The sequence below is a fragment of the Lissotriton vulgaris genome, chromosome 12, assembly GCF_964263255.1.
Source record: "Lissotriton vulgaris chromosome 12, aLisVul1.2, whole genome shotgun sequence".
Taxonomy (NCBI): Eukaryota; Metazoa; Chordata; class Amphibia; order Caudata; family Salamandridae; genus Lissotriton; species Lissotriton vulgaris.
In genome coordinates this window covers 542835390-542854878 of record NC_141700.1, presented here as the reverse complement: position 1 = coordinate 542854878, position 19489 = coordinate 542835390, and the positions used below count along the sequence as shown (strand labels likewise).

Here is a 19489-nt window from a genome sequence, read left to right as displayed (position 1 = left end):
TACCTCTTGGATTCCCGATCGGGCGGGGCCGACGGGAATGCGGTCTGGGAGGTAGAGGCCTGGATCACCAGACTCTCGGGGGTGGGATGGGCGGACAGGAATTTGGGGTCGTCCGGGCAAGGACGGTGGCGTCTGGCCACGTTCCGATCAACAGGCGAACCTGAAGAGGGCCTGGACCACGTGCCCAACAGAACGTCTGACAAGGCTTCGTTAAACGGCAGCAGTGGCTCCTGTGGGCATGACTGCGGTTTGAAGACCTCAGTGAGGATGTTAGGCCTCACGGCCGCGACGGGGAGCTCAAGGTGTAAGGCCTTGGCAGCCCTCATCAGCACCACTGAATATGCAGCTCCCTCCTCCGACGCCACGGGAGGAGGAGAGACAAAGCCAGGGTTAGGAGAGTCGTCCAGACCACTGGCGTCCCCCAAATCACCTGTCCAGTCCGGGTCATACTGGCACTCACGTGACAGAGGGTCCTCAGACCCCTCCCAACCTTCCCCGTACTCTTCATCATCTCCATACTCGGAGTCAACGATGTAGACCGGCTCCTCGGGGTTCACAGGCCCCATCGGCGTCGAGCCCGGCGTCGATCGACGCCGGTCCGACTCCGCGTCCGGGGAGGGAATGGGGACGACGCCGCCCGGAGCCGGCGCCGGAGCCCCGGCGCCGGCCGAAGCCGGCACAGGAGAACCGGCGCCGCGCGGGGACGGCGTCGGGGGTAACCCCGATGAAATCGGCGCCGGACCAGCCGGTAGGCCAGCCGGCGTCGACCCCGAAGGCCCTTGCGGCGCCGGGGCCGGAGCACCCGATGGCGTCGAGTCAGGGACACCCGACCCGCCAGGGCCTCAAGACGGCAGCACTGGGCCCGAAGGCACCGTAGGCCCCGTCGGAGAACTGAGCGCCCTCATGGCCATGAGGAACGCCTCAATCTCCTCAGGCGTCGCACTGTGCCCAGGGACCGGAGGGTATGGGGCAGGCCGCGCCGGCGACTCTCGCGGAGCCGCGGGGTTGGGGTCACCCGAACCCCCGGCCGCGTCGCGCGAGCGTCGGGGGGAGTCGGGGGTACGATGACGACGCCCCGACTTCTTGTGTTTCTTACCTGATGAGCCCGACGAATGGTGACGACTTCCGGAGCGCTCGGCGCGGCTCCGCGACCGCTCCCTCGAACGCTCCCTGGACCTCCGGCCGGACCGAGACCGCTCCCGACGCGGGGCCGACACCCGGAGCTCAAGCAGCTTGCGGGACCGCTCCCGTCTAGCCTTGTTAGTGAGAGCCCGGCAGTCGACGCAGGCGTCCACGTCGTGGTCGGGGCCCAGGCACCGGAGACAGAGTCGGTGATGGTCCGTGACCGACATCGTGCGAACACACCCGTCACAATTCTTGAAACCGGGCATCCTACCAGGCACCAAAAAGAGATAGGAAGTTTAATAAAGTTGGTCAAAAGACCGGAGTACTGCTCTTCGGATCTGCGCTTACTGGCGCGGAAAAAAGAAGAACTGACGTCAGCGCACGGAGGCGGCGTCTATATACTCCAGCGACGTCATCACGGCGCACGACGCCGACGACGGACGCGGAGCCGCAGGGGACGCCTGCAGACGACGCCTACCGACGCGCAGGGGTACTGCTACGCAAAAGTTTCCGGATCCAGACTGACGCCTGGGGATATTCTAAGGTAAGGAATCTAACACTAACGTGTTTCTTTCAGATACGAGCAGCACTGCATGCACTATATGAATCCTGCCCTATAGCACCGCCAACATTCCAGGTGCTAGAGGACATCCTGAAGAACCCCTCTCTGCGAAAACTCATCACTTGACTCTACTCGGGCATGCAGCGCACCTCCCCGATATGTACTTCCCTGCGCAGCAAGAGTGGGAAAAGATTCTGGGGGGGCCGCTTGAGGATGGCACACGGGCTTATTGCTGCATACAGCTGAAAGAAATGTCGCCTATCTATAGACTACAGCTGATTCATTTTAAATGTATTTAAAGGTTGTACAGGACCCTGGTATGGCTCGCATAGTGCTGATCTGAGTGAGGATGCAAGATGTGTGCGTTCCTGGGACCCTGAGGCCTCAATTCACCTGGCATGGTAATGCCCCGCAGTGGCAAGGTACTGGGAAAGTGTCTTTGAGGTGCTGGCCCAGTTGACTAATGCTATAATTGAACACTCCCCCTGGTAGCCCCGCTAGGGTATGTGCGTAGTGTAGCTGCCGAGCGCAGGAAACTAGTGGCCATGCTCTTGCTCTTGGCCAAAAGACGGGTGGCTATATGCTGGGGCCGCAGGCCAAGTCCAAAAACATCAGAATGGCTCAAAGATGCAGCATTCTGCAATAATCAGCTGTCTGATTATTGGGAACTGATGCCTGCGCAGTCTCGACCCAAGGACATTTGGGCACCACTGCTAAGTTATCTGGATTCCTGTCCCCTGGCGATGGAGACCATGCAATGGCGGCGATACCGATGCTGAGGGTTGGCTAGGCATCGCCGGCGTGGCTTGTGGGCTACCTGGTCGTAGCTGGAACACTTTGTCTTCAATTGGATACGTGAGGAACGCCACCCCTCTGCCATGTTCATTTTTATTATTAATTTGGTTTCTCCGTTTCTATATTTTTTTCTGTTTGACTCGGATGGCGCGGGACCCCGATATATCTGTTGGGGTGAACGATACCCTAGAATACCAAAGAGGAATCTTAAGACATGGTTAATTTGCGCAGACGGACTCCTTGAGTTTATTTTGCTAATGCTAAGCTTGCCGGTAAGTTTGTATGGAGCAACACTGTGGCTCTGATCTGTATTTTTGCGATTGTTTATTCTCTTAAAATATAATAAAAAGAACTCTTAAATAAAAAAAATAAACCTTTCCATGGTTGAAAGAACTTCTGATGTAAAAAAGATATTTCTTTTAAACTTTTATTGTACACTATTTTAAACTTTCTATTGATTGCCTTTTTTTAATTGTATTGCCAAGTCCTACCATATGTCTAACCCTGTCCCCTTATCGACATAGGCTATGCTTAACTTGTATCCTTGTTTCTTTTATGGTATTTTACCAAAAAAAAAGAGTTTGATCGAATGAATTAGTAATTAGAAACGAGAAGGCTATCTTGTGGTTGGAGTTTATCAGTGTGTGCAAATATGTGAACCTTTAGGTCTATAGTTGCAATGCAATCTTCTTCTTTTAGTAAAACTGTCCTGACATTTGTGTCTGATGAATTTTTGGGGTAATCTCAGGTGCATGATGGGTCTCAATATCAAATTTTGTTTGGGGATGAGGAAGGACAGTCATTAATTTTGTTACTCTTTGGTACCTACACAAATGTGTCCTTCTGTATGAGGTTCAGCATTCCTTGTAGTAACAGTGTCATTTCCTCTCCTTTGCAAGCTCCCCGGTTAGGCTTGACAGATGATGATATAATTTCTAACTCTACGCAGTAACAGATCTTTAAGATGTCCACACCCATTTGTGATAGGTGATGTTCCTCAATTCCTGGAGGAAACCTCCCAGTCCACTTCCTAAATGTTTTTAATGCAGAGGGGTTGTCTTTGTGAGTAACTTGCTATCTGTGGCTGGTCCGCCACCTCCAAAAGGCAGCGACTCAAAAGGAGTGACTGCTGCAACAGGTATTGCCGAGGAATACTAGGTCTCTACACACTCACCCCTTGGGTGTACTGTGTTTGTTGTGGAATGGGCTGGGAGTTCCCTCTTTAAATTGATCTCCTTGTAAGTGGAGTGCCTTTTCCATATGATTGTATTTCTTTATCTGCTGGAGAGTTTTCCACTGCAGCTCAGCGTGGTTTTCCCCTGTAAAAGGCATATTTATAAAAGAAACTTGGACTTATTGTTTAAAGCTGGATACTCTTATTAAGGCATGCATTCTTAGTGTAGTGTCCATGCACATGGGTCTGCTGGTTGCCTCAGCAGCTTCAAGGGCTGACTTGGAGTAGTTGGTTGAGATGGTCTTTCCTGCTTGTATTATTGCCCTTGCTCTCTTTTTGTATTGTTATGGGACATGTTTCACCAGTTCTTCCTTCTCATTCTACTGCTGACAGCACTAAAATGTGTGGTGCGTCACTGTGTGGCTGCCGATTGCCCCATGTTTCTTATTTCCATCTCAAACAGCTTATTTGCCTTCTCTGGAAGTGTTCCTGTGCATGGTGGAGCATTAGCCCTTTTCATTGCTGTGAAGACAGTAATGGAGTCTGTAAGCACATTGCTTGTTGCACACTAGGTCTTGGATAAAGCGTTTATGTTTCTACTCCATCCTTGGTTTTACTACTTTAGAAGAAGCTCCCTCTTTAAATAATTCTTTCCTCTGGTCCATGATTCTAGGTAGCAGGGGAACCGGCCTGAACAACGCTGGCAGAGCCACAAATGCCCTTCCCATGCAAGCGCAACCACGTTTGCCTGAACTACACATGACTTACCCACACATATGCGTAGTTAAGGCACATGCGCAGTCTAGATGCTGAGATGGGCGTGTCTAGGAACAGGAAGGATCGGGAGAGTATGCAGTGAAGTAAGTGGAGCTTGGTCTGCAGCCGGGTTTTGGATTGGGGGATAGTTTTTAGGGGTTGGGGGATCGTTTTTAGGGGTTGGGGGTAGTTTTTAGTGCTCAGGGTTGTTTAAAGGGCTGTTTTTAAGGCTGGCGGGGTTGGGTTGCTTTTAGGGGACAGGAAGGGGTCAGGGTCGTTTTCAGGGCTGGGGGGACAGGGTAGTTTTTAGGGTTCGGGGGTCAGGGTAGTTTTTAGGGCTTAGGGAGGCTTGGGTCCTTTTTAGGGCTCAGGGTAGGGCAGGGTTACTTTTTAGGGCTAGGGGGGAGAGGGGGGAAGTTGGTAAGGGTAGTTTTTAGGGCTCAGGGTGGATTTGGGGGCACTTTTTAGGGCTCAAGAGGGGGGTCGGGTAGTTAGGGCTTAGGGGAGGTCGGTCGTTTTTAGGGCTTGGACGGGGTCGAGTTTGTTTTTACGGCTTGGGCATTCGGGTTAGTTTTTACAGTTAAGGGGGGGTCGAGGTACTTTTTAGGGCTCATTGGGGGGGTCGGAGTAGTTGGTAGGGATAAGGGCAGGTAACATAGGTTGGGATCTTTACTCTATAACAATGATGCCTTTACCACGAAAATGCGCGGTAAAGTCATGCATGGTATAGACGCTTTCATATTTTGGTCTGAGTTGTAGAGACATGGATGGTTTAGTCATGCACTCCTCTGCCATTCAACCAGGTAGCAGGGACAATAACTGATTTTTCTTCAGTGATAGCACTATTTTCGGGAGGAAACACTCCAGGGCCTGTTCTTTTTCTAGCTGTGCTTTTAAGTGTTTACTAACCTTTTAATGACAGCATTGTACAGAAAAAAGTCACCCAGAAGGGTTGGCAGAGAACGGATGGATTTGTACCTGTACTAAGGCGAGTCAGTGTCAAAGTCCTGCCATATATCCTCATCCCCTTGGGATGTCTCTAAGAATGAGCTTGTCATATTGCTCATCCTCATCATAAAACTCCCCCTGCTCTTCCACTGGAGGGTCTAAAACACGCTGGAGGTTCTGGGTCTCCTTGGTTCTCCTCTTCTATCTTAATTATTGTTTGTTTAAATGGTTTGTCAGTGAGACCAAAGTGCAGGCTATGGCAGACGATGATCTGCAGTAACCCTCATCATTGTTATAATATCTCAAATTACTGTGCACCAATGTACAATATTCCATAAATAAATTCGGGTGAATCAATAACTGCGTAATTAGTGTTGTGTGCTCTGGTATTTTAGGCACTTTAAGGGCCTTCAAAGAATTGTGGTCTCCAGAAAACCCAGGTACTAATGTTAATACACATGGCAAAAACTAGCTTCCACAAATATGCCAACATATTATGCAAGGATATACAGATAAAATAAAAGTTAAAGAACAGTCCCAAAAAGGCCACAAAAATAGGAAAATGTTAATTTCTTTTAAAAATTGATTGGTGACCAACACTCCTAGAGCAGACCAACTGGACTGTGTTGAAGCTGTTGCCAATGCTTTGCACAGGAAATATGCAAATTCTTCTCTCCAGAGCATTACAAATGTATCCAGTAATATAGAGGAGCCACATCGGTATCCAGAAATATACGGGAGTCACAGCGGTAAAACTGGGCAATGTTTAAATAGTATCTCTAACATGCCTCCGTTAGTAATTTGTGACAAAAACGTGTCAATATGAGTCACAACGCATGCTCTGCCGTTTACTCCTCAAATTTTCAGACAAGATCTAAATACTGCGTACATGACTGCTGGTAACCTTAGTACTGGACCAGTCATTACACATTATCCTTAGAAGAGTGGCAGTGAGGACTCTACACAGGTTGTCTGGAGAAAAGCAACAATCTCAGAGATCAGAACTTCTTTTAGACTTCTCCCTCAGGCTACCCCTACAAAATACAGTTAGACTGAAATATGCAAGCTGTTTCAGCCTTTATGAGGATACACTGTATGGCCCTTAGGAAGAGTCCTGCTGCTTCACTGTTAGTTTATGAAGGTGTCAGCTTCAATTCTTACGTGTTTTTCTCCAGTGAAGTGAGTGCCACAAGCTCGTAGATCTGAGGTCCAAGCTCGGATGTGCAAATGATGAAAAAGGCTCGCTTATCTGAGAAAAAATAAATAAATTAAGACTATACAGGAAACCACCATGGCAGAAACTGAAAAGTTAATAGACAACAATGATGGAGTTCCAATTTACTTATATATTCTAACTCGCTAAAAATAAAGACAAAAGTTTCCATAAGTAACAGTTATGAAGTCTATTGTAAGTAACTTTTAAAGGCACCACTAATTTGAAGAGCGAAAAATTCAATCACATAAACAGCATAGAGAATGAATATAGCATACTTATTAAATCCTCTTCACAGCAGACGGAAAAGTTACACATTCCTAATTACAGTCAAACTCATATTTCTACTAAAGGTAGAGTACATCATATCCAGAATTATTTTTAAATTCAGTTGATGTCATGTAGTAACCACCATTTTACAAGCCATGGTAATGTCTCACTGGTGATAAAATTAGATACACTTGTATGTACAAGATATTACTGAAAGCGAACAGAAAAAGAGAGACTATGAATCAATCATTAAATGTGTCAATACATTTTTGCCTAACAGTGCTGTTACAACTGTTGTGTTTTATCCAGTCTTCTAAAATATATGTCTTTGACACATTTAATGATTGATTCATAGTCTCTCTTTTTCTGTTCGCTTTCTGTAATGTCTTGTACATACAAGTGTATTTATTTATTATTGAATCTGGTTGAGATATTGTTGTATATTCTTGCTATAACTACCCTGATCTCAACTAGGATTATGGGTGATTCTCCTGTGTCTTTTTCCCTCACTGGTGATAAAAGCGCTGATGCCATCAAGACTGGAGTTTCCCATTTGATAGAACAAATGTGGAAATGCTACGAGGCAAACGTCGAAAGGCTCAGAAACAACTTCCAAAAAGGCAGAGGATCTTAACTAGTGAAATAAAAATGAAACCATTTTTTTCCCTCCATGATCAGATTTTCACCAGCTGAGGCTCATTTCCCAACTCATTCATTTAATGCAATCACTCCTGTAACCAGTATTTTCTTGACTTAATTTGTATCACACAAAAGTACATGGAAAATGAAGAAAACAGACAAAAAAACGCTTTACGGAAATCAGATCCATCCTCCTCAAAAGCGAGATCATAGAAATGCAAAATACATAGATACAAGCACAGCAGGCTAAGTCTATATCAGGGCTCAGCTGATGGACATCATGCTTAAACACCAGTCATACATCGACAGCCACTCACGATCACACAATGTGAACAACCCTAGCCATCGCAAGGAGCAGGTCGGAGTACATACTGCATAAACAGTTCTCAGAATTAAAATATTTTGAACAAACTAGTTAATACCTTCGGTAACGATATATCTGTAAGAAACATAGGTTAGTTATAGAGTCCTTACCTTAGACTAACCTCCAGGTGTCATACTGGATCTGGAAAGTTTTTCGTCAACAGTACCCGCTGATTGCTCCTGAGGCTCAGCCGGGAGTTGTGTGATAACGCTGCTAATGCTGATATTACTGCTGCTTTCCTTGTAATTTTGCACTTACCTTATTGCTGCTAGAATTTGTAACTTTATCGTGAATTTATGCTCTGTTCCACAAATGTTTTTAATTTGTTTTTAGGCCCTTTTATTCTACATGCAACAAAGAGTACAGGCTTTAATTTCCGCATAAACAAGAGCGCTATAAGGGGGGGAAAACGCTAACAGGAACTCACCCAGACAGCTGCCATTTTGATTGGGCCAAGGTGAGCGCTCTAGCTTTTTTCCTCCCCAGCACTTGAAAAATGGGGCTGGCGCGGCCGCTCCGAAGGTGCGCCAAAGGCAAGCCCATCTGCGCCTGGCCCACACATAGCGCCAGGACCCCTGGTGGGTGTACTCTAGGCAAAAAAAAGCCAAAGTTTATGATCGAAATTTACTAATGAGTCTGGGGGGAGGAGGAAGGCTGTCTGGCTGTCTATGCATGGAGCTTGACAGGGGGGTATGTGTCGGTGCTGAGGTATGCTCTTCCTGCAATCAGATAATACCTACTTTACTAATGGAGCTAGTCCGTGCAGTCCCCATTATATCAAGGGAGACAGCGGAGGTCACAGTGAATAAAGTAAAGTGCCTCCTGCTTAATGCAAGATCTCTGGTCAAACATAGCTTGGACTGCGCCGAGCTAATACAGGACCAGGAGATAAAAATTGCCTTCATCACTGAGTCTCGGACAGATGCCGCCTCAGGGCCAGATATAGTCATCGACATCCCACCAAACTATCTCAGTTTCATACGGAATAGACCAAAGAAAGGAGGAGGCGGCCTTGCGATACTATACCATAGTTCTATTAAGGGTAGCTTTCAAGCCGTGTCCTCAGAGACAAGCGAAGCTCTCACTTTTAATTTTACACTTTCCAACCATCAGTCGTTTAGAGGTTGTTTACTTTACAGGTCCCCGGGCCCAAAGTCAGCGTTTCTAGGCTCAGTGGGAAACATTCTGGAGGAGGCCATATGCGCTAAGACGTTTACTTTCTTAGGGGATTTTAACTTTCATCTAGAAAATAGTTTAGACCCTGATACTTCAGCTCTATTGGAAGTTATGGAAGGAGTTGAATTAAAACAACTGGTTAAATGCCCCACTCATAATGCGGGTCATACTTTGGATGGAATCTTTACAAACCACCCTGACGGAGTAGTTTCTGTCCTGTAACTCCAGTTCTGTAGTAGGGGTATCTCGGTTATAGTCATAATCTAGTGAATAGTCCCGCCCATGTGCGTGGACCCCGGCAATCAAAAATAATCTCTTAAGTTGTCAAATCATGCAGAAACTGCAAAGACACTTAAGAGAGAATCTAAAGAAAAATAATGCAGCCTATATCCACAGGCTACACTGTCCAGTACTTCAACTAGAAATTCCACCAAACAAAACCACACACAACACAGCCTGCCAGTTTCTTCCATAGAGAAACTTGCCTCGACCAGTAAAAGACTCTGGAATGATAGAGAGGAAGGCATGGACAGACAAGCCCCATAGGCTGCCATTATGTGGCTTAAATAGGATACTGTGCCTTTAAGAGAACTTTCCAGAACTTTCTCCCAGTATCCCAGAATGCACAGCAGGTCCCTTTTACTTTCAGTTCTTTTTGAAGGCGTAGCACGCGAGACCTGTAGCATTCCTTACATGAATATTTATCTCCACCGGGGAGGAGGGCGGACGCTTATGACTATAACAGAGATACCCCTACTACAGAACTGGAGTTACAGGACAGAAACTACTCCTTCTGTAATAGGGGATCTCTGTGTATAGTCATAATCTAGTGAATAGAATGGCAAGCCCATCCCCACACCAAAGCGGCCGTGGAGAGAAAAAAATTAACACCACTATTGTGCGAACAAATTCCGCAGCGAAGCCTGCCCAACCTGAGCATCTGCCCTGGCATCAGTGTCCAGACAGTAATGCTTAGCAAAGGTATGAACCGACTTCCAAGTGGCCGCCTTGCAGATCTCTGCAATCGGAACATTACGGAGTAAAGCTGTCATGGCAGCTTTTCCCCTGGTGGAATGAGCCTTAGGCTTACCCCCTAAGGTCTTATTAGCTTTTTGGTAACACAACTGTATGCAGGACATAATCCACCTAGAGATGGACTGCTTAGAGGTAGCAAGACCCGTCCTGACCGATCCATAATTGATAAATAATTGGTCTGACCTACGAATATCTTTGGTTTTATCCAGATAAAATTTCAGCACCCTCCTAACAGCCAGGGAATGTAGAGACCTTTCCGCTGGGGATGAAGGATTCTGAAAAAACGTAGGCAAAGTTATGGTCTGGTTGACATGAAAATCAGAAATAACCTTGGGAAGAAATTTAGGGTAAGTACGCATAACAACCTTAGCAGCATGAAATACAGTATAAGGTTCTTGGCAACACAACGCCTGAATTTCACTCACCCTGCGGGCCGATGTAATGGCCACGAGGAACGCCGCCTTCAAGGATAGGTGCTGCAACGAAGCCTTATGAATAGGTTCAAAAGGCTCCTTCATCAATCTGGACAGCACCACATTCAATTCCCATGAAGGCGAAGGAACACTTTCTTCAAGCCTTCCAAAAAATCTTTGATCACAGGGATCTGGAAGAAGGAAGTCTGTGAAGGGCATTTCCTGTAGGCAGTCAATGCAGCAAGATGAACCTTAATGGAATGAACATTAAGGTCAGACTGCGCCAAATGCATAAGGTAAGGAAGGATGACGTCTTCCTTGCACGTCGTCGGGTCATAGTTCTTGGACTGACACCAGATACAGAACCTCTTCCACTTGTAAGCATAGGAAGTCCGAGTGGAAGGTCTCTTAGACTCCTTCAGTATGTCCATGCAATCTTCGGGCAGATTTAGATGGCCATATTGCACTATCTCAGGAGCCATGCCGCCAAACTCAAAGACGAGAGGTTGGGGTGCAACATCTGCCCCCCGAACTTCGTGAGAAGGTCCGGCCTGCACGGCAGCCGAATGTGAGGAAGGAGAGACCGGTGAAGCAGGTCCGTGAACCACCACTGCCTGGGCCATTCCGGGGCAATGAGTTTCATCCGAGCCCTGGACCGGGCCAGCTTGATGAGTACCGCTGGAATCAGGGGAATGGGTGGAAAAGCGTACAGAAAGCTGTTCGACCAGTTGATCCATAACGCATTCCCCAGCGTCCCCTGCTGGTAGTACCTGGAGGCGAAGTCTCGGCATTTGCTGTTTTCGGCGGTGGCGAACAGATCTACGTCTGGAGTCCCCCACCTTGCGAAGACTTCTCCTAGTACGTCGTCGTTTATGACCCATTCGTGGTTTTCCTGAATCAGTCTGCTCAGTGCGTCCGCCTGAACATTCTGCACACCTGGCAGATGGGTAGCCGTTATCGCCAGTCCTCTCGCCAGAAGTCAGTGCCAGATTGCCTGCGCCTCTTGTGACAGAGTGCGTGATCTCGAACCCCCCTGCTTGTTGAGGTAATACATCGTGGTCGTATTGTCCGTCTGTACAAGCAGAGAGTTGTTCTGAAAGGACGGAAGAAAGGCCTTCAGTGCCAAGTGAACCGCTCTGAGTTCCAGGAAATTGATGTGATTCGTGGCCTCCATCGGGGACCACGTTCCTTGAATCTGTAGGTTTCCGGAGTGCGCCTTCCAACCGTGGAGAGACGCATCCGTCACGACAGTCTGCGAGGGAATGTCCTTGTGGAAGGGAACCCCTCTGAGGAGATTCTCCGCTGAACACCACCACTTCAGTGAATGAAGAGCATGCAGAGACAGTCGTATCTTGTCGTCCCAAGATCCTTTCCTCTGATCCCACTGGTCCTCCAAGCACTCCTGCAGCAGTCTCATGTGCAGCCGTGCGTGTGGCGTCAGGAAGGTACAAGAGGCCATCGATCCCAGTAGAGAAGACACCGTCCTCACTGTTGTAGATGGAGTGGTCATAAGACCCTGAGCCTTCCGAAGGAGTGATAATAGTCGCTCCTCCGAAGGAGACACGCTTGCTGACAGCGTATTGATGGAGGCTCCTAAGTACTGTATGCATTGGACCGGAGTCGGGACAGACTTGGACATGTTGATGTGCAACCCCAGCTTGTTCAAGAGAACGCACATCTTCTGGAAGTGTGCTTGAGCTTCCGAGAAGGAGGAGGCCTTGATCAACCAATCGTCCAGGTACGGGTAGACAAACACCTTGTTCTTCCTCAGGTGTGCTTCTACCTCCGCCATGCACTCCGAGAATGTTCTCGGAGCAGACTTCAGTCCGAATGGGAGTACTGTGTATTGATAATGATTGGCGCCGACTTGGAACCGCAGGAACTTCCTGTGCTGGTGTGCAATGGGCACATGGAAGTACGCATCCTGTAGGTCTATAGCACATAGCCAGTCTCCCTGTTGCAACTGAGGATAAATCGGATGCAACAACAGCATGCAAAACTTCTCCCTGCGAATCCATTTGTTTGCCTGTCGCAAGTCCAGAATGGGCCTGAACTCGTTCTTGTCCTTCTTGTGAACCAGGAAGAACTGGGAGTACAGACCTCTTCCTCTCTGAGACAGAGGTACGTCTTCTATCGCCCTTTTCCTTATCAGGATATCTGCCTCCGCCTGGAGCTCTCGCAGCTGAAACTGCGAGCTGACCGGTGGAATTGCTGGAGGCGGGCTGGTGAACCGAAGACTGTATCAATTGCAAACAATATTCAGCACCCACTTGTCCCGAGTAATTTTTCTCCACTCTGCCAGAAAAAATTGGATGCTTCCCCTACCGGAGTGGGTAACAGATCCGGGGGAAGTAAGTGCTCAGGGCCTTTGGTCGCTGGTGCTGACTGTTGGCCTCCTCTGCCCTTAGGGCGTTTCTGGACCGGCTTACGGAACTTCTGTTGTTGCTGTGACTGTCCCGAAGCTGAATAGAGTGTTCCTGGACAAAACACTTTAAAGGAGTAGCACAAAATTAACAAAAAAACAAGAGAAGAAAATATAAGTTGCACAGAGTGCCAGACGGACAATAGGAAAGATTGTCCCGAAGCTTGGCCACGTCCTCTGCCCTGTCCACCGAACCGCCGTTGGAACGGGCGGTACGATTTCTTCGTGTCTTTGGGCTTCTCTAGACCCACAGCTGAGTGTCTCGGCCTCCGCCTTCATGCGGGCCATTTCGTCATCCGCATGTTTCCCAAATAGGGTTTCGCCAGAGAATGGAAGATTGGCAACCCTTTCCTGTGCGTCTGGTTTCAGTGACGTAAGGCGGAGCCAGGCATGTCGCCGTTGGTTAATCCCATGGCAAAAGCCATACGCCGCCAAGAGGGATGAATCTGCTGCAGCGCTGATAATTTGATTCGCTACCAGCATCCCTTCGTTTAACACTTCCTGGAAATCTTCCCGCTTCTCGCGAGGTAAGTGTTCCGCAAACTGCTGGAGGGAGTCCCAGAGGGCGCGGTCGTAGCGTCCCAACAAAGCCGTGGCACTCGCAGCCTTCATAGAGGTCGCCGATGTTCCACACACTTTCCTTCCAGCTGAATCCATCCATCTAGACTCTTTGTCTGGGGGGACTGTGGATGACGGGGTGGTGGCATGCTGTTTGCGGGCCGCCGTCACAATCACAGAATCCGGAGAAGGTTCTACCCTCAGAAAGGCCGGATCCGAATCGGGAGCCCGGTATTTTTTCTGTAATCTCGTGGGGGTCGCCTTATTCACCGCTGGGGTGAGAAAAAGGTCCATGGCCGGTTACTCCAGGCCCGGCACCAGAGGTAGTAGTGGACGAGACAGGTGTTTCTGGTGCAGTGTCTCGAAAATAACCGATGTCTTGGGCGTGGGCACCGTCAAGGATATGCCCAATTTGGCAGCGCCTCTCAATAGGACATCATGAAACGCCACCAGGTCATCAATCGGCGACACCCTTGTGTCCGGCGATCCCGACAGAGTCGGAGAGTAGTCCCTGGTCCATGAGGACCTTGTGTGAGAGCGAGTTCTGTGCCTCCTATGGTGGCGTCTCGACCGCGTGGACGACCTGTTGCGCGATCGCTCCCTCCTCCTGGAGCGAGAGCGCGACCTCCCGGTTCGTGGGCACTCCGCAGGTTTCCGTGGAGGCGTCTTCCGTGGCCTATCCTGGGGTCTTGGTTTAGGAGTCCCCTTAGGTGGTGTAGGAAGAGGAGGTAGTGACACCGATCTTGGCGGAGGGACAGGAGGTATCTCCGGCCGAGGGGCGGGCCCATGTGGCGGGAGCGGTGGTGGTGGCTGTCCTGAGGGAGGAAGTGGTGGTAGAGGAGGGTTGACGGGAGGATTCTCCTTAGGTATAGGGGGAGGAGGCGTCTTAGGCCGAGGTGGTGTATATGCCACCGAGTACACCGAGCCCGGTGACTTCTTCGGAGGAGGGGGACTGCGAACCAGCCCCTCCAGTATGTGATCGCCGCCTCCGGCATCATCCACCAGACTCAGCGTGACTTCTGGCACCAGAACTCCTTCTGCGCCGCTTCGGGGAGTGAGAACGACTCCTCGACGCCAATCTCTTTCTCCTCGACTCCGAACGTCGTTTTTCCGGTGTCGAATGTCGCCTCCGCGACTCAGGCGTCGAACGTGGCCTCCGCGACGTCTTACTCTCCGTGCTCGACGCCGAACCCGCGACGTCGACCGTTTATTTCTCGACGACGCGCGTCGACGTCTCCTCGACGCCGTCCTCCACGAGGTTCTAGATGCCGACCATGTTCTCGACGGCGACCGGCAGTATCGCCTCGATGACGAGCGCCGACGCCTGTGGCTTCTCCTTCGACGTCGATAGCTCGACGTTGACGACGAAGACGCCGTAGACAGTGGTTTTGACGGAGGCCTAACCAGGCTCTTCGACGTCGAATCTTCACGCCGTCTCGACCCGGAGCTCCGGGGAGATGGGGAACACACCGCCGTCATCCCTCTCGTCGTCGATGCAATTGACGCCGACGGAGACCGGGACCGTTTGCTGGTCTTCCTGCCTCTAGGGAGCCCCCCAGAGGCCTCAGCAGAGGCAGAGGGAACCTTCCCAGCCTGCCCAGACCCACCTGCAGCCTGCAGTCGTCTCTCTTCCAGGCCTTGAAGCCTAATCTTCAGCCTTTCCCCTAGGGCCCTTGCTGAGAGGTTCTGGCAGATGTCACAGTCTTCAGGGATATGTGCTTCAGGGAGACAAATAATGCAGACGTCGTGTGGATCAGTCTTGGCCTTCTTCCTTCCACATGCTGGGCATTTGTCGAAAAAAGCAGGCATTTTAGAGCCCTAAAAAGCCTGACAAACACACAGGAGAGAAGGGAAACACCAAGAATATAAACGGCAAACACTTTTATCAAAAAGTGAACTTAAATCCAATAAACACCCTTGAAAAAAGGGAGAGCTCAATGCCAGGGTCCTGTTAGCAGGAGCCGGAAAAAAGAACTGAAAGTAAAAGGGACCTGCTGTGCATTCTGGGTTACTGGGAGAAAGTTCTGGAAAGTTCTCTTAAAGGCACGGTATCCTATTTAAGCCACATAATGGCAGCCTATGGGGCTTGTCTGTCCATGCCTTCCTGTCTATCATTCCAGAGTCTTTTACTGGTAGAGGCAAGTTTCTCTATGGAAGAAACTGGCAGGCTGTGTTGTGTGTGGTTTTGTTTAGTGGAATTTCTAGTTGAAGTACTGGACAGTGTAGCCTGTGGATATAGGCTGCATTATTTGTCTTTAAATTCTCTCTTAAGTGTCTTTGCAGTTTCTGCATGATTTGACAACTTAAGAGATTATTTTTGATTGCCGGGGTCCACGCACATGGGCGGGACTATTCACTAGATTATGACTATACACAGAGATCCCCTACTACAGAACTGGAGATTACTAAAATGTACCCGATCACTTGATCTGATCATGCAGCTGTGTTTTTTAATATTCCTGTAACAAAATCCAACAAGGCAGGACAGATTAGGAATTTAGAAAGAACCTGTAGGCCCTGGAATAAGATAGAGGGGAGGTCCCTGGAGGATTTTTGGTCGCATCCATGGCTACACTTCCCTTAGAGGCGGAAGATGCAGCTGTCAGCTACTCTAATTGGGTGGACCAGGCGTGCATTACTCTCGCCCCACCCAAAATTTGTCACTTTACGCGAGGAAGACCCTCAGCCCCTTGGTTCTCGGAAGAGCTCAGAGAGCACAAGCTCGCCTGTAAGAAACTGGAACGGCTTGGTGGATAAACTACTGCGAGGCAGACAAGAGGAGACTCAAATCATGTCTTTCGGAATATAAGGTCTTGATTGTGAAGGCAAAACAAACTTACTTTACCAACCACATTAATTGTGCTAGGAATTTGTCTAAGGAATTGTTTGCTACTGTTTCAAGCCTTGCATCTCCAAAGCCAGTGACTACACCTCCCAGTCTGGAGCTGTGGGAGGATCTCGCGCAGTTCTTCTTAAATAAGGTTGAGATTATTTTTAATTCCCTTGAAGGGCATGTCAGGGAAAACCTGCCAGAGGCTAGGTCTGTAACTTTAAAAGCCGATTTGATAGTTGATAAGATGCTGCACTTCACCCCGGTGACCTCTGAGGAGATCAAGCTTTTGCTCTTAGGAACTAAATCGGGCTCTCCACAGGACCCATGCCTGACCACTGAGGCCAAATTAGCCTCGGCTCCTATAGCCTCAACTCTAGCCACGCTGTTCAACAACATGTTTATGATGGGGGTTTTCCCGTCCAGCTGGAAATGGGCCTCAATCCTTCCATTGATGAAAAAACCAAACCTAGACATCACCGATCCAAATAATTATCGTCCTATCGTCAGACTACCACTACCGGCCAAACTAATAGAAAAAGCTATGAATAGACAGCTTAGCTTATTCCTGGGAGCCACACGAGCCCTTGACCCGTCCCAACACGGTTTTAGAACTGGTCACAGCACCGAATCCTCTTTAATTAAAGCGACGGAGGAAATTGGGAAAGTGCTAAACATCTTAAAAGCTTTCCTTACGAACAGAGTCCAGGTTGTGGCACTGGGGGTGTTCAAATCTAAACCGTTCGTGTTGCCCTGTGGGGTCCCCCAGGGATCCTCCCTGAGTCCTACCCTTTTTAAGGAATCTAACACGAACTACTGTTTCTTACAGATATATCGTTACCGAAGGTAAGTAACTTGCGCATCTGAAAGAAAACGGTTAGTGTTAGATTCCTTACCTTAGAATAGATACCCCAGCAATACCAACCCCGGTGGTGGGTCTGCGAACCAAGATCACACCAGAAAGTCCTGGAGAATGGAAGGGCCGAAAAAGCTATCTCTCCGGGCTTGGCTGTCCAGGCAGTAGTGTCTGGCAAACGTGTGCAGCGAAGCCCACATAGCTGCTTGACAGATGTCCTGCAAGGGGACTCCCCAACCCAGGGACGTAGTAGCCGCCGTGGCCAGAGTGGAATGGGCCCTCAGCCCAACAGGAGGCTCCTTTTTCGCCAAGGAGTAACAGACCTTGATGCACAACACGACCCACTGAGAGATGGTCCGCTTGTGCACTGCCCGTCCCTTTTTAGCGCCCACGTAACCAACAGAGAGCTGGTCGTTCACCCAGAACTGGCGTGTGTGGTCTAGATAGAATGAGAGCGCACGTTTTGGGTTCAGACGGTGGAGCCTCTCTTCCACTTTCAAGGGATGTGGAGGCGGAAAGAAGGAGGGTGCAAGGTGATGGACTGGCCAATATGAAAGGCTGTAACCACCTTGGGCAGGAAAGAAGGACGAGTTCTCAAGTCAACCTTGTCCGGATGGACAGAGAGGAAAGGAGGCTTAGAAGATAGAGCCTGGAGCTCACTCACTCACCTGGCAGAGGTGATGGCAACCAGGAATGCAGTCTTAAGAGTCAGACGACGAAGAGGGCAATTGTGAAGTGGCTCAAAATGAGCGCACATCAAATAGGTCAGAACAAGAATCAAGTCCCACTGAGGCATCACAAAAGGAACAGGAGGAAACATGTGTGTGATGTCTTTCAAGAATCTACTTACAACCAGGGACTTGAAAAGAGAAGGCTGATCAGGAAGCCTCAAGAGCAGAGCCCTGCTGGGCAAGAGAAAGAAGAAAGAGGAGAACCTCTGAAAGGGGGGCAGAGAGTGGATCCACAGCCTTTGCTGTGACACATGCCACAAATTTGTTCCACCTGTAGGCGTATACCGATTTCGTGGAGGGACACCTGGCTGCCAGAATCACGTCACAGACTTCAGGAGGCAAGTCAAATGGCCTCAACTGCTGCCGCTCAATCTCCATGCATGTAGCTGTACACTGGACAGGTTCGGGTGGAGAACCGTCCTCTGCTGCTGCGACAGAAGGTCCTCCTGAAGAGGCAGACGAATCGGGGAATCGACTGACATGCTGAGTAGCTCGGAATACCAGTATCTTCGTGCCCAGTCCGGAGCCACAAGGATGACTTGGGCCCAGTCTCGCCTGATCTTCTTCAGCACTCTGGGCAGAAGTGGTATAGGCGGAAAGGCGTAGAACAGACCGCAGCTTCACTCGCGACAATAAGCGTCTCCGAGCGAGTGCCGCCTTGGAAATTCCAACGCGCAGAACTGATGACATTGCGCGTTCTCTTCTGTGGCAAATAGATCTAACCAAGGCTCTCCCCACTGCTGAAAGAGACCTTGTGCCACGTCCGAGTTTAGACAACATTCGTGATCCATCATGCACCGGCGGCTGAGTTCGTCCGCCCTGGCGTTCAGGGAACCTGCCAGGTGTTGAACCACCAGGGTAATACCCAGGTGTTCCAGCCACTGCCAGAGGCGCAGAGTCTCCTGACAAAGGGTCCCTGACCCCACCCGCCCTGTTTGTTACAGTACCACATGGCGGTGGTGTTGTCCATGGACACCTGCACTATACTTCCCCGGACAGAGGGAAGGAATGCTTTCAGTGCAAGCCGGATCTCCCGAAGCTCCAGAAGGTTGATATGGAGCCAGAACTCCGCCGGAGACCAGAGGCCTCTGATCCCCGCCTCTCCCATGTGGCTCCCCCATCCCAGGAGGGACGCATCAGTCACTACTACGTGCTCCGGTTGGGGTAGGGAGAGGGATCTGCCGCTGACCCAATCGCGGTTCGTGAGCCACCACCTCAATTGTCTTGCAGTGCCCTCCGAGATCTGAACGTGGTCGGACAGATTGCCCTGATGCCGGGCCCATTGAAACTTCAGGTCCCACTGCAGAGCCCGCATCCACCACCTGGCGTTATGCACCAGAAGGATGCAGGAGGCCATCAGCCCCAGAAGCCGCAGCGTCAACCTGGCCGAGACTCGGGATAAAGGCTGAAAGATCTGAATCAGAGCCTGAATATCCTGAACCCGCTGTTCGCGAGGATAAACCCGAAACTGAACCAAATCCAGAACCGCTCTGATGAAAAGGAGCTTCTGAGAGGGGCACAGGTGCGAGTTCGGCAGATTGATGGAGAACCTCAGCAGGTGCAGGAGGTCGGCCGTAGTCTGGAGGTGGCGGACGACTGTCTGGGGTACAACCAGACGTCGA

At 49.7% G+C, this 19489-nt stretch overlaps 1 protein-coding gene across 2 annotated transcripts in view; it reads right to left on the bottom strand.

Annotated features, from left to right (window-relative positions):
• The window catches only part of ARHGEF11 (Rho guanine nucleotide exchange factor 11), a 1046032-nt gene that overhangs the window by 141109 nt on the left and 885434 nt on the right, over positions 1-19489 (bottom strand). For both annotated transcript variants that reach the window (XM_086945337.1, XM_086945338.1), the window contains exon 33: positions 6522-6609. In XM_086945337.1, the coding sequence (XP_086801463.1) occupies positions 6522-6609 (88 nt within the window). The remainder of the gene's footprint in view (positions 1-6521; positions 6610-19489) is intronic.